Below are 16,674 nucleotides of genomic sequence, written 5' to 3'. Positions count from 1 at the left end.
TTTCCAAGGTTTTCTTTGTTGTTGTTGTTGCCTTGTTTTATTATCATTTTTGTTTCACCTGAGCTTGCAATATCCTTACAAGCAGGAAATTAGAAAACAAGTATATGGAAAGAATTTAAGTGATTATTTGTACTTACAGATTTTATTCTGCAATCTCGGGTATTCCTCCCAATTCAGGTTGGTGGATGATGAGTGGACAGTCATGTTTGTCTCCCCACAGTTATTCTATGTTATTTACTAGTTTTTGGTCATTTATGAATTGTTTTGGTGGGGACTAACAGTTTTCCACTCCTCTTTATATCGCCATCTTAGCTTACACCATAATGTTTTAAATGAAAATACATTCTTGTCTTCTTCTCACAGCCATGACTGTTTTCTTCTAGAGCACTGCTCTTCAGAAATTAATGGCCTATTGTTTAAGATGCTTATTCTCTTGCTTTCAGTGGCTTTTCTCCTGTTTTCTTTTTCTTTTCTCCCACTTTGCCATTTCCACTCTTTCCTCTTTCTTATCAGGTTCTTGATGTCGGTTTCCTTGTTTAAACTCAGATAAGAAGAGATTCTCCTGAGCCTCCTCAAAGGATTCTCACCTTCCCTGAAGATTCCATTACCTCTGACTCTCAGTAACACATTCTCCTATATCCAAACTGGTTTCCCTTTCATTTCATTATCATGAGAAATCACAGTTCTTCTTCCCTTACTTTCCACTACTTCTGCTGCTGCCCCATTAGAAACTTTGAAGACTTTTCTTTCAGTATATTATCCACATGTCTATTAATTTTCTCCATCATGTGGTTATAGCTGAAGTGTTGAAAACAGAATAGAATGCTTATTTATGAAAGATTATCATAAGCAATTTCCTTTTTAAAGACATATATGAATTTGGGTCACCAAATACTCTTTCAATGCCTTCTGCTTCTTTAAACTTTTCATTTTTCTCTTAAAAATGTCTATAGCCTGAATTTTAATTAAATTCTGTATTGCTTCATGAATTTTGTAATTTGCCTTTTCAGTTGAAGCTCAAATCAGCAAGGCTGATTCCAAGGATGTAATTGGGACATCTTTTCCACACTGTGCTTCAGGATTAGTTCTTATTAAAAACTGACTTACAGGTAGAGTCCTCCTTTGAAGAGCTGTTGGACTGGATAGTCCAGGAAAGCCTCAGCGCTGTCACGGGCCTGGAGAAGACCTTGGAATGGCCCTCACTGAAGGCCCAGTAAAGAGAGAGGCAGAGTAATTCAATCTTTCCCCCAGCAGCCAGGGCCTCAGCCTTGGCCCCCAGGCACATGTCCTCCTCCTTCTCCTTGGATGCAATACCTGCACCTGGCATTCAAGTAGATCCTGACACTGGAACTGCTCCTGCTTGACTGCTGTCTGCTCCCTGAGAGCATCTGCATCCTTCCTGTCCACTGGCCCCTGCAAACTCAGATCCCACAGCTCATTTTGAAGGCTCAATTTATTTAACTTTGAAGCAATCTCTATAAGGAGCAACAAATTCTTAATTTGAAATGGTAGAACATCTTTATCACCTGGGCATCCATGAAATATACACATCAGGATGTTGTAATATTTTTCTATCAGGTATAGGTCAACTCATCAAATGACAAAGTTAAAACAATTTTAATTATTCTAACTGGTCACAGATTCAGAGTTCTACATTATCAAAAGGCACCAGTCTATTCACTTAGCCAAACCTCTCACAGCTGGCACTCACCACCAGCACTGAATAATTTGGGCTCTTCCTGAAATTGCATGTTTCTGGGGCCCATCCTAGACCTAAACATCCAAATCTCTGGGAGCAGGGACTGAAATTTGCACTTTAATATGTATTCCATATGTGTAGTAAAGATTGAGTCATGAGTCAAGTGTTTGAAGAGGTTCAAGCAACTCACTAGAAAGAGAAGATTTTGGCAGTGGCTTCCACCTGCCAGTTGAGTGACTCTGCTAATGGCAGAGCAGATATTCATGGGACTCTCAAGGGCTTGAAAAAAAACACCTCAGCCTCATGAAATACTCCCTGTAGGTGCTCATTTGCCTCAGATGTTTGGGATTCCTTTATCTGCTGGATCTGGCTGACAGGATCTTTCTGCAAAGGCAACAAGGTGGAAGCTGGGAAACTTTGAGGGAAGGTACATGTTTCTTAATTATAAATGAAATAAAATTCTACTTAAATTGACCTCAAAATGCAGTAGATATATACCTTTGAAAGTATGTCCTTCTCACCATTTTCCTTGGAGATACTGAATTTAAGCTTTGCCCTTTGTCAAATCTCTGAATAGAGTTGGAGATGTGAAGATTATCTGACTACCTTCTACTGAGTCAACAAATGTTACTGAGGATCTGCTATGTTTCATAGTATACAGTGGTCTTTTCCTTAAAGGAACTCAAACATCAAGTTAAATATCTGATATCAGGGTTCCCAAATATGTTTTTTTTTTTTAAATAAGAAGACATGTTTAGTCTGTTATACATGAATCACTGAACTTATTAAACTTCTATTAGTGTCTCTTGCACCATGCAAAAATTTGCTTTGAATACAACCATGAATAGGAAAAAATATGTGAATGTTAAGGATTCTCAAAAGTGGGGAATTAGATGATGAGTAGAAAAAGTGGAGACACAAGGGGTTAAAACATTGATGGAAGAAAACCTAGTTAGCGTCATTTGCTATGCTCTAGTTATTAACTCCTCTACTATATTGCAACACCTCATGGCACAGAGAAAATTATGTTTCCAGGTCCCCAAAAAAGTTTTCATAAAATGGAATCAGTCACTATATTTTATGGGCCTGGTTCAATTCCCTTCTCTTCTAGGACTTGTGTTTTGAATGTCTCCACTCTTTCAGGTGAAGCTGATCAGGGAAAACATGGAGACCCACAATGAGACACTAAGCACAGACTTCATTCTCCTGAGCCGGTTTCCTGGAATGAGATATGTCAGTGCCCTTGTCTCCATGATCCTTTTGATCTACACCATTGCCATCACAGGAAATGCCACCCTGATCCTCCTCATCTGGGTATATCCCCACCTCCACACCTCCATGTACTTTCTGCTTAGCCACCTCTCCCTCATTGACCTGGCTTTCATCTCCAGCACCGTCCCCAAAATGGCAGTCAACTTTTTCTCAGGCAAGAGGAAATTCTCCCTGGTTGGCTGCAGAACCCAGATCTTCTTCACCTTGTCCCTGGGAATTGCTGAGTGCCTCCTTCTCACCCTCATGGCTTTTGACCACGATGTGGCCATCTGTCACCCTCTGAAATACCCAACCATCTTAAGCTACCAGTTCTCCCTGAAGATGGTCCTTGGGTCTTTGGTGGGAGGGGCTTTGGCATCCTTAGTCCACACAGCCTGCACCATGCACTTCCCTCCCTGTGGCCCCTGGGTGCTCTACCACTTCTGTGAGGTCAAGACCATCTTGAAGCTATCTTGTGAAGACATCTCTGCCTATGTTAAAAGGGTAGTGGTGACTGGTGTTATTGTGGTTTTTGTCCCCATAAGCCTCATTCTGACCTCCTACACCCTCATGTTCTGCAAATGAGCTCTCCTGAAGGGAGAAACAAAGCTCTGGCCACCTGTTCCTCCCATTTGACAGTGGTCACCTTCCATTATGGTCCAGCCATGTTAGTATACATGAGGCATGGATCTTCTGACATGACAATCCTGAACCAGGCACTGTTTCTCTTTGACACCATCCTCACCCCCATGCTGAACTCACTCATCTACAGCCTGAGGAACAAGGAGGTGTTGGGCATCCTGAGGAAGGTGCTGGGGAGGTGCTCCATTTTAAAGGAGGTCACTCTGTTTCACTGAGTGGACATGAAGTTCCACAGTTAAAGTATCACTGGGAGACTGCAGGGTCTGAGGAAATCAACTGAGGCCCTCTGTCCCTGTTTTCCCATCTGTAAATGTTGAACAACACCCTGCCTCCTGACAATGCCAGTTTTAAATAACTGCATCCATGAACACTAAATCACAACTGATTATCAGTGTGGAAATAAGTGTCTGCCTAATCCCCAGAGCTCACTTCATGTGTGTCTCCTGCAATGGAAATAATCAGGTCTCCCCTCTTTTAGATGTAGCAAGAAAATGTATCAAAAAGAATGGTTTGGAAGAAAATAAAGCAGCTTGTGTGAGACCAAACATTTCCCAACTTTCTTTTGTGCCGGTGAAACGTCCAATTATTCCAGGATGCTGAGCCAATGAAACAAAGCCAGAATTTGCAGCTTTCAATCAGCTTTCACATTTGCACACCCAGTGATACACTGAGTCAAGTCTCTTAACCCTCTAAATATTATGGTTATCTGTACCATCTTCATTTTTCTTCCTGAACCCTAACAATAACTGCTTATGAATGTTCCTGCTCTGGATGCTTGTTCCTTTCAGTCCATCACATCCTACCAGAGTGATTTACCTGTTTGCAAATCTCCATTCCCCTGATTAGGAGCTCATAATTCATCAGTCCCTTCCATGCCCTACGGACTAAACTATCAATTCCCATTTGTGGCAAAAAGACCTCCTGCAGCATGCAGTTCTGTCTGCCACCATTTCACAATCTACTTGAGCTCCAGAAATGCCCAACAGCTTGTAGTTCTCCTGAGTAGCATGTTTCCTCCCAACCTGCACTGTTGCAGGAGATGTAGCCCATACATGGAAAGTACTCTGTACTCCACTCCATGGTTCCCACTCTACCTGGGCATTCTCCTTCCTCTGCAGATCCCCATACACCACCTCAACCCTTGTGAGGCATCCCTGGCCTCTGGTCAGACTGAAGGATCCTTGTTCTCCTCCAGGACTGATGTCTCCCCTCTGCACATCCTATGCTTTGCAAAATGCACATGATATGTCTTGATTAGTGAATTCACTAATCAACATGACTGGCAGAGCTGGACTTGCCAGTGATTCCTGTTTTCCTTTCAATTCTGGGACTAGAGGGAATAGGAGCTTTCCCCAGGCTATCACTCACACTCCAGAAAACTGTGAGATGATCTGTTGTAATGTTGGTATCTTCATTTCCTTTTTCACAGACAAGGAAACTGAAGCCAAAGACAGTTAGTAAACTACTCAAAGGTCCAGGGCACTAGGTGACAGAATCGAGGTAAGATGTTCTGCCCACTGAGGGAGTGCTATACCCTGTAAGTGACTGACTGAGAGAGAGAGCTTTCACGTGGGATGTGAGCAGGAGGGCTGATTCAGTCCCTTTCTTTGGTGGACTCACTTTTCCTTACCTGTAAAATGTAAGGAAGAGCATCTACTTTGTGAGATTTTTCAGAGAATTAAAGGGTATCAGTGTAAAGACTTGCCAATTGATAAGTGAAAAGTATTAAATTATTGTCATATTATCACACTAAAACAATTATTCAATCAAGCCAAATCATTGCTTCAATTTCTCATTTAGTTTCCTTTGTTAATATGCTGCATTATCATTATATAGATGCGCACTCAATTTAGGCTTATTTAGCCAAATTAACTAGATTCCTATATTACATTTATCCATATCATCAATTGACACATTGGTGTAATTAGAATAAGAGCAATAATTAACATGGAACAGAATTTATGATTTACACATACATCATCTCATTTCTATTCTAACCTCCTAACCCCTTTATGATGTTATGGATCATAAAGAATATCAGGACTGACTTACCTGTCTCCTACACAGTGTTACACATTTGGAAATGCCCAAATAAATCCTACCTCAAACAGCCCAATAGCATTTTATCATCATAAGCTAAAACAAACTCAGCAATGAGGAAACCCAGCTATGGTCTAATATAAATGTTTCACTGTAGACTTAAAAAACATGCTAGAATTTATGTGATTGCCTGCATTTTAACAATTACATTTTATTATAAATAAATATGTACATTGCTAATGTTACTATAAATGAAATTAAGTGTACTGTATATTGTTTCTACAGTCAACAGCTCTTTTAACCATGTTCACCTTCTTTCCACAACTATCGTAAGCAACTTATAGAGAGAAACTACAGAGTAGGCCACACTTTTTTGTCCCTAGAAAATGTTACTTATCAAAGTATGGTGCTATTTTGAATGTCAGCAGTAAGAATTTAAAAATATAATCTTTTACATTGTATAAGGTTTGACGGGACTGGCTGGTTGGACAATGTCATGCAAATAAGGGGATAAATCTGAGAACTTCCAAATCTTAAACTTTTAATCCAGTTCCTTCTTAATTGGACCATACATTTACAATAAATAAAATAAAATATGCTTCTCAATGCATTTTTTGACCACTGGGGTTCATTTAAAAGCATCAGGAGGAGAATCTGAGACCCAGGTGATGCCTGAGAGCTGTGTGGAAGCCTCTTTCTGTGCAGAAATCCATCTGCAAATGCACCCTGTAGCTGAAGGTTGCTCCTGGTTTTCTGCCTCATGGGGTAGAGCCTCTCTCTGTCAGAATCTAAATGGAGAAGAAGATTGATCATTTCAGTGAGGTAACTGACAGAAAATATGAACAGTCTTCCATTAATCCACTAACTTTTATTGTAGTTAAATTAACTGGTTATTTCCCTTCTTCTAGCCTCAAGCTGTATACTGACAAATCTAAAGGTAAGGTAGCCAGTGCTGGAGGGGTTGCAGTGTGGCTGGCAATAAGGAATATAAACATTATACTGGTTACAAATTATACAGACAAGAAGTGCTGCAAGAAAGAGTCCACAAATATGATGACACATAAAATGCAATCAATAAATCAAAACTTGATTTTTATATTCTCAGTAAGCCCAAATGACTAATTTTGCAATGCATTGAGTTCTCACACATGAAAGAATTCTCTTAGTTATCCAGTCCTGAATGAGAAGCATGGACAGGGGCATGGAAGAATCAAGGTCAAGGGCAGGGACCATGGTCAGGGTCTGGGAGCATTGCCGTGGGGTGGGAGCATGGGCAGGGAGGGTGAGAGTTTGGTGTGAGGATGAGAGTTTGGTCAAGGATTGGGAGCAGAGGAAGTAGATAGGAGGATGGGCAGGGAGGCCCAGAGCAGGAGCAGGAGTTGGGAACATGGGCAGGGGCTGGGAAGAGACCAGACACATGAAGACTGGTCAGGGTCTGGGAGCATTGCCATGGGAGTGGTAGGATTGGCATGGAGGATGAGAGTTCTGTCAAGGGTTGGGAGCAGATGTATGGGCTGGGAGCATAGGCAGGAAACTTGGAGCACAGGTGAAGGCTGGGAGCATAGCTAGGGGGCTGGATAATTGGTCAGAATCCTGGAAATATCACCCCTGGTGAAAGACTTCCTGGTTCAAACCAGGTTCCCATCTTTTATTAGATCTTTTACTTAAGGCAAATTACTGAGCTCCCCTATGCCTCAGATTTTTCTCTTATGATAGAGATGATAAGAAAAGTTCAAGCCTTGTAGTTCTGATATGAGATTGAGTTAATATTCTTAGAGTCCTATGAAGGGTTCAGGCTCAGAGTAATTGCCTACAAGTGATAGTACATAAGAAATGATTATTAACCATTTGTAATCATTTGTAGTTCCCTCATTTATTATTCAGTTGAATAAAACAAATATTTATTAAGTAATTTCTAAGTCCAAGCCTCTCAGCTGACTTTTCTCAAGCACAGAGTTTATAAATTATTTGGAGGAAGAGGAAGGAACATAAATACCTGAGTACCAGAACTGAGACCACCACAAGGTCAGAAAGCTTGATCCAACCCAGGGGTCAGAGGAAACTTCTCACAGCAGGGGACATTTGTTGATGGAGGTGAAGGAAGGATGTGATTTACATTAAAGCCAACAGATCATACCACCATGCCCAGCACCTGTAAGTCAGATTTTTCTCCTAAAAATGCAGAACTCCTTTTCCTATTTGGCAAGCCACAAAACCCCAATCTGATTAGGTCCTTTAGGGTGAACTGGGCTTAACTTGCATGTTCCAAAACCATCCATTAGCTGTGATCTTGCAGTTCAATCAGATTAAATCAGTATTAGCTCTTCTGTGATATACATATCCCGTGAAGATTCATCTTGCCAACATTATGACTAGTTCATATATTGTGCACATCTTCAAGTGCATTATTTCATTTAATTTTTGGAACAGTCCCATGAAAAAGGCTTTATATTACCTCCAAGTAGCAGACGAGCAAAGAGAAGCCTGCAAGGTGATGTAACCTGCCCAAGGTCACACAGATAGTAAGAGGTGAACTGAGTTACAAACCTACTCTTATCCCTTGTCTTCCTTTATCAGAGCTTTTATTGCAAATGCCACAAACTTGTTTTGCACAAATGACAGGACATTGTTGGCTCATGATTTTGAGGCTAAAATAAGTCCAAAATTAAGGTATCAGCCAGACTTGCTTCCTCCTGGAGTCTGTAGAGTTCTGCAGCTGACCACTGGCAAGCCTCGGGGTTCCTTGCTGATTCCCTCTCCTTTGTGGCTCTTCTGGTCTCTGCTGACACCTGGTTTCCTCCTGTGTGGCCTTCTCTGGCTTCTGGCTTTTGACCTTTTCTCTTCACAAGGTCTCCACTAATGTAGATTAAGACCCACCTGCATTCAGTTGGCCCATACATTAAAAATAAATCTGCAAAAAGCTCCTGAGGAGTGACTTTCTCCCTGGTGAATTCCAGCTTTGCTCTCTGACACCAGATCTAGTCACCTACCAGGGCTGGAATGAGCTGACACAAATCCCTGTGGAGCCCAGGGCATCTCTTCCAGTCAACAGTCCTGTATTTAATCTCTGCTTCCTAGTGCTGTCAGACACTCCCTGGGTTTGAGGTGAGCTTGTGGTGTTGACTTCACCAAGATCACCAACTGTCAAAGTTTATTCTCCACATGAAGAGCCTAATGCCTCACTTGCTGAGCTGCAGAATGCAAGGGGAGATGTAGAAGAACCCAGAAATCCCAGGAGTTGACAAACATGGGCACATACATGATGACAAGTTACCCAATACTGGAAAAAGAAGTCATTGTTCCCAAGTTTGTGTACAGAGGCATGAAAGTAAGTAACAATTTTCAGGGCTCTACAGTTGGGTACATCGTCGAAGTGCTTTGGAAACCAGTTCCCAGATCTATGAAAGAAACATCACAGAGAGTTGAGAGGGTGCATGAGGATTCAGTGAATAGTCAGATTGCAGCAGCAGATTATATTTGATAATCACATAGATAATATATATTTAAACACACACTATTTATAATGGTACTAAACTTATCAGCTACTAGTCAGCTCAAGCAAAATAGTTAAACTAATCATTTATAAACATAGATTATCCTAGTTTCCCAGAAATAGGGTTTAAAGAAATCTTTTGTGTTTTCTTGATGTTTAAAGAGGTTCTAATCAAGCCAACTTACAAAAGAAAAACACAACACATCTTAGATTATTATATTTGCATCATAAATATTTGAAACATTGGCTATAGATTTGTATGTTCAACAATTTATGCTTAACTTTGGACAGAAAGTCATGAAGTCCTATTATAGGTAAGGTCAGCACTGCATAGAATTTAGTCTGCTCTGAACTTGTTCTCTGTGAGATAAACTGAGCTCATTTGCTCAGGTTGGCACAATGCTAGCATATCTGAAAATTGCTTTTTCACTTCTTTGATCTTAGAAATGTTAGTTGATCACCATGTCCAGAGCTGGAAACCTCGTACTCTCCATTTCAATTTTGCACTGTCCAGCTCCACTTATTCAAAGGCATAAATCCTCCCTGAAGAACAGAAAACCTTAGTTCTTTATGGTGGATGGAGGATGAAGGGTTGGGAACAGAGGACATCAGGGCCCTTGGAATTTCAATGGGCCATAACAGCAGGAGAAGAGTTTCTTGGGAGCTGAACATCTAAATAAGCAGCAGATGCAGATACTCAAGGCAGTTTACATAACACAACACTCAGCTTAGTACCTGCTGGTATCTGTTTCCCTGTTTCTCCCATGCTCTTCAGATACATAATTTTTTTTGTCCTGCTGTCTGCTTCTCTCAGTCTATATATCCTTTTCTTGTTCCATAAGTGTTGAATGAGGGCATACTCCATATCAGCTCATGGGAGATAGATACAGTGGTGAACAAATCATTTGCCCTCAAGGAAACTATAGTTTGATGAGTGAGACAGACAAAAGGGAAATAAACCTGCAAATAAGTGTTTTATTTGATTTTAGGTGATGATAAGGAGTATGAGAGAATATAAATCAGGGAAGAGGAGATGAAGCGATCAGCAGTAAGCTTTAGATGGTGTGGTAAAGCAATGCCTCTAAGGAAGTCACATAAAAGAGAGAGTGGAAAGAAATGACACCTTGTCCCTCATTCCCCATTACTTGTTACTCTCTCTTCTTTTTCCAGATGATTCCCCTCTTATCCTTCTGTTCTGGGTTGACCTGTGCCCTCCAAAATGATATGCAGAAGTCATAAGCCCAGGGCCTCACAATGTGACCTTACTTGGACATGGAGTCCCTACAGATGGAATTAGTAAAGGTCAGATGAGGTCACAGCAGAGCAGGGTCGCCCTTAATCCAGTATGACTGGTGTCCTTTTAAGAAAGGGAGAGGACACGGAGACAAAGAGGAGAAAGTGCACATAAAGACACGGCAGGCAAAGATTGGAGTGACACGTCTACAAGCCTAGGGATGCCCAGGATTTTCAGAAAGACCAGAAGCTGGAAGAGGCCAGGAAGGATCGCCCCTGCAGGTTTCAGAGGGAGCACGGCCCTGCTGACACCATGATTTGGACATCCACCCTCCAGAGCCATGAGACAATAAACGTATGCTGTTTTAAGACAACTAGTTTGTAATACTTAGTTATGGCAACCCTAGGAAACTAAGACACCTTCCTTTATCCCACCTTATCTTCCTTCTACATTAATCAGTAGAAATAGGAAAATAAATCTTTTGTTTTTACTTGTTGAATGCTTGTTGTGCTTCTTATAGTTTATTTGAAAAGTAAGGTAATTGCAATATAAACTTATATTGTAAGGATAAAGCCATAAACTATTATTACACTTACAAAAAGAAATAACTTGTAAAGATGCTTTTTGTGTTCTGTGTTTACTCCTCATTATGCTGTTAACATGTAGCTCTTTTTAGAACAGGTTCTTCCTCTCCAGAATGAACCAGATTCATGTCAATTAGCAGGAACACAATCAATCAAACAAAATCACATGAAAAGAAAATATATTTTATTTAAAATTTCTCGGACAAAATGAACACATTCAATCACCTCTTGTCAATTACTGAAATTCTGTAAGTCAATCTCAAATTAACAATAATGTTGCATAAAGCATAAGAGATCAGGGAGTATTAATGAATCTTATGGGAAACAAGATCAATAGCAGACTGAGAAGATTCTGGGTTAAAAAAAAATTGGAGAAATTTTTTAATTGTAAGATTTTCCAGAGTATTTACTCTGCTAATAATGATCTCCAAGTGTGAGGTAGAGTAAGTAGCATTTCCACACTTATTTTATAACCTGCCTTGCAGAATGCCTTCTGGAATATTCCTATCTGACTTAATTCCTTCAGTTACACTCTTCCAATATCATCACATTTTCATTCTGAGTAAAAATTATAATATAATCCACATGGAAGGATAATAATATTCTACCAAGAACTGCAGCACTTTCTCTATATTGCATCTAAGAGATACCTGAAGATTGTATGGCCACAAGTTTACATATATGTGGCACTGTGTTAATAATATTTCCAGAAAATTTAATGATCTCCACTATTTCCATGGTGATTTGCTAGTACTGGGATGTACAATCCTCCTGTAAGTAAAAAATTATAGTGAGACATATTTCCTAATAGTCTTGTAATGGGTGGGGGAGAGAGAGAGACAGAGAGATAGAGAGAGAGAGGGAGGGAGAGAGGGAGAGGGAGATTCCTTCTAAGGTTCTGCAAATCATTCCTTCTGGATCATACTTCAAAACTCTGCTTTGGCTATAACTCTTTCACCTAGGTTTTGCTTGTCTCTTCCTAATCCATAATGAGATGACACAAAATGGCAATAACAGAGGAGCAAATTCAAAAATTGTGATGAGATGGTACAGAATGTTATAGAAAGATTTGCAAAACCAAGGTTTATTTCATGCATTGGAGAAAGTAACACGATAGAGAAAGCAATAGAGAAAAGAGCCAGCAACTTTTGTAGGAACAATTTCAACTTGATGTGTACTTTTTCAAAAACTAATACTTTAATTTCCAAAGTCTAGTATGCCATCAATTGGTCTACAGTGATGTATCATTTAGAGGACTGAAAACAGTTTGAATCACTTTCAAGGTATTCCTGGTCAGTCCCAAGAGTTAGAGTCATAAAATCTCTCATCCCTGGGTGATCATGTCATCTGATAAATCTTGCGTCCTCCAAGTAACAAAGATAGATGAAGATTATGAACTTAAAACACAAGAAGTATGCAGAAATTCTAGGTTCTGTTAGTTATTGTGCATTAGTAACTATGTCTACATTGAAACATGTCTGGATGATCTTTGCATATCACACCTCCATGATGTATGGAGATTTTCATATTGACTAAAAATTACAATTGTAATACAGAATGAATGATAGCAACATTTTGCAAATCAATGCAGTTTAATGTTGACCAAACCAATATTCTTCATTTCTGTTGATTATGCTTCCAATGGATTGTTAAGTATTATTGTTAATTAATAACAGATAGCAAGCCATGACTTATTCCCACATTCAAAATACATAGCATTATATTTGGATTTCCTCAGTAAATATTAAAATTTCAATTCAACGGGTTCAGTTATAATTGAGGAGCTCTCACTGTGTGTTTTTCTCTGGTGATCCTCCAGATCAAGCGAATAGACTAAGACATGGGGCAAGGAAATGGATCCACCACCACAAATTTCATTCTCCTGGGCCTCTTCTCTGACTCCAGACATCCTGGCTTCCTCATTGCCATTGTCCTCCTGCTTCTCCTAGTGGCCACCACTGGAAACTCCATCCTGGCCCTACTGATCAGGAGTGATATTCACCTCCACACCCCTATGTACTTCCTGCTCAGCCAGCTCTCCCTCATGGACCTGATGCTCATCTCCACCACTGTCCCCAAGATGGCCACTGACTTCTTCTCAGGACACAGAGGCATCTCTTGCATCGGCTGTGCAGTCCGAATCTTTCTTTACTTGATGCTAGGAGTGGCTGAGTCTGTTCTCCTGACTCTCATGGCCTTTGACCGCTACTTGGCCATCTGTAGCCCTCTCAGATACCAGATCATCATGACACCCAGAGTCTGTGTGCAAATGGCTACTGGGTCATGGGCTGGGGGTGTTCTCATCTCCCTAATGCACACAATTTATGCCATATATTTCTCTGTTTGTGGGTCCAGGAAAATTCATCATTTCTTCTGTGAAGTTATGGCCCTTCTGAAGCTCTCTTGTGAGGACACCTCAGCCTATGAGAAGGTGGTTTTTGTGTCTGGCATTGTTTTCCTTCTCATCCCTTTTGGGCTCATCCTGACCTCCTACACCCTCATCTTCCTTCTTGTCCTCCACATGCACTCCCCTGAGGGCAAGAACAAAGCTCTGGCAACCTGTTTCTCCCACCTGTGTGTGGTGAGCCTTTAGTTTTGTCCAGCCATGATTGTCTCCATGACCCCAGGTCTCTCTCTCCCCTCAGAGGTTGACCAGCATCTCTTTGTGTTTAATGTTATCATCACTCCCATGCTGAACCCCCTCATCTATAGCCTGAGGAACAAGGAGGTGCTGGCTGCTTTGAGGAAAGTGTTGTGGAGAAGGCTAATGTTTAAATAGTAAAGGAGAGGCCACTTTGCCTCAAAATACTCAGATTCTGCATTGTTCTCCCATTTGATACGACAGCTATTTTGAAACACTGGCCATCTGAATTTCAATTTTTCAGCCACAGTAGAGAAATGATGTTGCTACTTTCTTTTCAGTTTTCTGTAAAGTGAACTATTCTTCAATGGGGAGAGAGGGTAGTAGATACCAGCCACTTGCTGTCCCTGTAGAAGTTCCTATTTAACAATGTTACCCAAATTGATCATAATATAAATATCACGATTCCTGAGTACCACCCTAGACCTCATGAATCAACCTCTTTGGGGAAGAGGCTGGAGCATATGCCTTTTAACAAGCTTTACATATTTGAGATACTCTGCTGAATAGCAGGGTCCTAAGGTAACTTTTGAATCCTATGTCCAACACTCATCTTACATATATGCTGTAGTGCAACTGTATTTACTTACTCAGCCTTGAATGTTTCAGATTATTTCACAAGTTACCAGTTTTGATCTTCAGCTCAGAATGACCCCTGCTGCTTGTGGGCATCTATTTAAATGCTTCTCTTCCATAAAGTTATCTCTAGACTTTTACTCAGTTTTTCAAGCTGCTTCATCACTGCTTCCACCAGAGTTCCCTTTGCCTCTGTCTTGGTACTTTTTATTGTCTTGTATTATTGTTTCTTCACAGATCTGCCTCCAACATAATATAATCTCCTTGGGCATAGAGGCTCAAGTCTTAGTCATCTTTGAATGTTCCATAGATTTTTTTGCACTTAACTTCTCAATAAATGTTGGTTGAGTTCAAATGATTTCAGTTTTGTTCATTTTATATTACCTGAGAACAGAAATGGGACCTCCTGCTTTTTTTCTGAATCTAAATATATAATTCAGGACTCATTGGAAAAAAAATCTACATTCTTGGGGTAGTGTAAGGCTCTAATTTGGAAATACCCTGAAACTAAATTGAGCTTGTCTCTCCATGTTATTATTTATAGCACAATATAGAATACATGTGTATATCTATGACATATTCCCATGTCTTTATATCTATGCATTTTATTAATTTTTTAAATTTTAAATGCAATCTGACAGATTTAATGTGTTTATTAAATTAAGTGTTCAACCATCTGCCAATGATTCTACACTTTGGTAGACTTAAATGGAAGCAGCAGAAATTTGGAGACAGAGAATGGAGTCAAAATTTGGAGCAGAATAAACAAATGAGAAAATCCCATAAGAAATTTAAAGGAGTATTAGTATCCTTGACCTGTGTTGCAAGATCTCAGTTATGCATTTGATCTGATCTTCTCATGTTAGGCATTCATGATTCCCTGTACTCCAGATTATCTCACATGATAAATTTTACTTCATATCCTACTCAATATGACTTCTTATTTGCTTACGAAGTCTACTTTTCTGTTCCCCATTCAGTCAAGTGGAAAGAAAACATTTTCAAACCTGCTACTTGATTGCCTGATTACTTTCCATGTATACAAAAAAGAGAACTCAATGCTTAGGAGAGAGTTGATGTATTTGACACAGAGACACTAAAGGTATTACCTTTAAAATGCACTAATTTATTAAAAATCCCTTAGAACCAAAACATTTTAGTGCATAAAATCACTTTGAAAACTTGTTTAATATGTAATTCCCATGGCTTAAACTTCTGGGATTTAATTCAGGAGATCTTGAGTGGGGCCAAGGAATCATAATTTTTAGTTAAGGTAAAAATTAATATTATCCTTATGCTGGTGTCCTGAGAAACACAGTTTGAATAAAGTGAGCCTAGAATGAAGAGATTGTAGAAGGGACCACAGAGGTGCTGATTATTTTTGTCTGAAGTCTTTTAATTAATGACCTTCAGAGTTTATTCCAATGGTCATTAAATAGTGAAAAGTTACTACTCTGGTGTAAAGTCTCATTTTTGCAGGTGAAAAATATCAGGGATTAGTGAAGTTGTGAATCTGCTGAGTGGCTATTTCTTTTCTTTATTCCCGTACTTTTAAATTCACCCTCATTAACATATCCAAACATATTAGGTTATCATTCCCCCTTCACTAGCTTCTGTCTATCTGTAAGTCCCCAATATTCTATGTTATAATACATTGATTTTACATTGTTCAGGGAGTTCATTGTAGTGGAATCATACAATATCTCTCCTTTTGAAATAATTAAAACAAGTCAGACACAAAATGAGTGGCTATTTCTAGTTAGTGAAAATACCTATATTTTGCCTTAATATTCTGAGTCCTGAAATAATGAGCTTTCCAACTCACAACACAGCCAATGCATCTTCATAAAAAACATCACAGCTATCATGTCAACACAAAGTTCAATTATTTGACTCTGAATAAGATCAAAAGAGAGAGACACATACCAGATGACAACAAGCAGCCAAACTGTAAGGCAAACAAGGGGCTGTTTTTAAATATACCCATGAAGAGGAAAAGAATTTCTTTTTAAAAGTACCCAGATAGTCTAATAGATTTCAGTCTGAAGCTTGTCATTTTTTTTGGTCTTCCATCAAAATTTATTAACTAAATGTTTACCCTTTTAGTTGTTCATTATATTCCAATGTGAAAATGGGTGGACAGGGAAAATGAGGGGGTCATGACACTGTCGATTGGACTGAACTGTGGAATCTAAAATGTAGCATGAGCAACGTTCACCTGCCAATGAGCAGAGACAATAAGATTCTGTGGTCAGAGAAGACAACAGGGTGTTCATTTCAAATGCAAGCCTCAATGTGATGATGCTTTCTTGTACTTCTTACAATTACTGTGCTTTTGAAAGGAATAGTGACCTGAAGGAGGTTGTCTTTCCAATGGGAATGTCATGTTAAAGGCAACACTTCAGCTCTGAAAACTCCTGAATTCTTTGGAATTCTTTTTGCAAATTTTGGGATCCAGATATTTTAAAAGGGCTACTGGGAAGTACCACAATGCTCTTCAATGGAGAGTAGTTT

General features: G+C 39.6%; 1 protein-coding gene and 1 pseudogene across 1 annotated transcript; both read left to right on the top strand.

Annotated features, from left to right (window-relative positions):
- Positions 1 to 14,329, top strand: part of LOC119524710 — a 174,900-nt pseudogene extending 160,571 nt beyond the window's left edge.
- On the top strand, positions 2,459 to 4,112 carry LOC119524707 (olfactory receptor 2M4-like). Its single transcript, XM_037823381.1, is given in 2 exon segments — positions 2,459 to 3,515; positions 3,518 to 4,112. Coding segments are annotated over 2 exon segments (981 nt in total). The 5' UTR covers positions 2,459 to 2,824; the 3' UTR covers positions 3,808 to 4,112.
- Positions 14,330 to 16,674: the final 2,345 nt, after the last annotated feature.

This window comes from Choloepus didactylus (assembly GCF_015220235.1).
Source record: "Choloepus didactylus isolate mChoDid1 chromosome 11 unlocalized genomic scaffold, mChoDid1.pri SUPER_11_unloc4, whole genome shotgun sequence".
Classification (NCBI taxonomy): Eukaryota; Metazoa; Chordata; class Mammalia; order Pilosa; family Megalonychidae; genus Choloepus; species Choloepus didactylus.
Note: the sequence above shows the minus strand (reverse complement) of the source record. Positions and strands in the feature narration are given on the sequence as shown.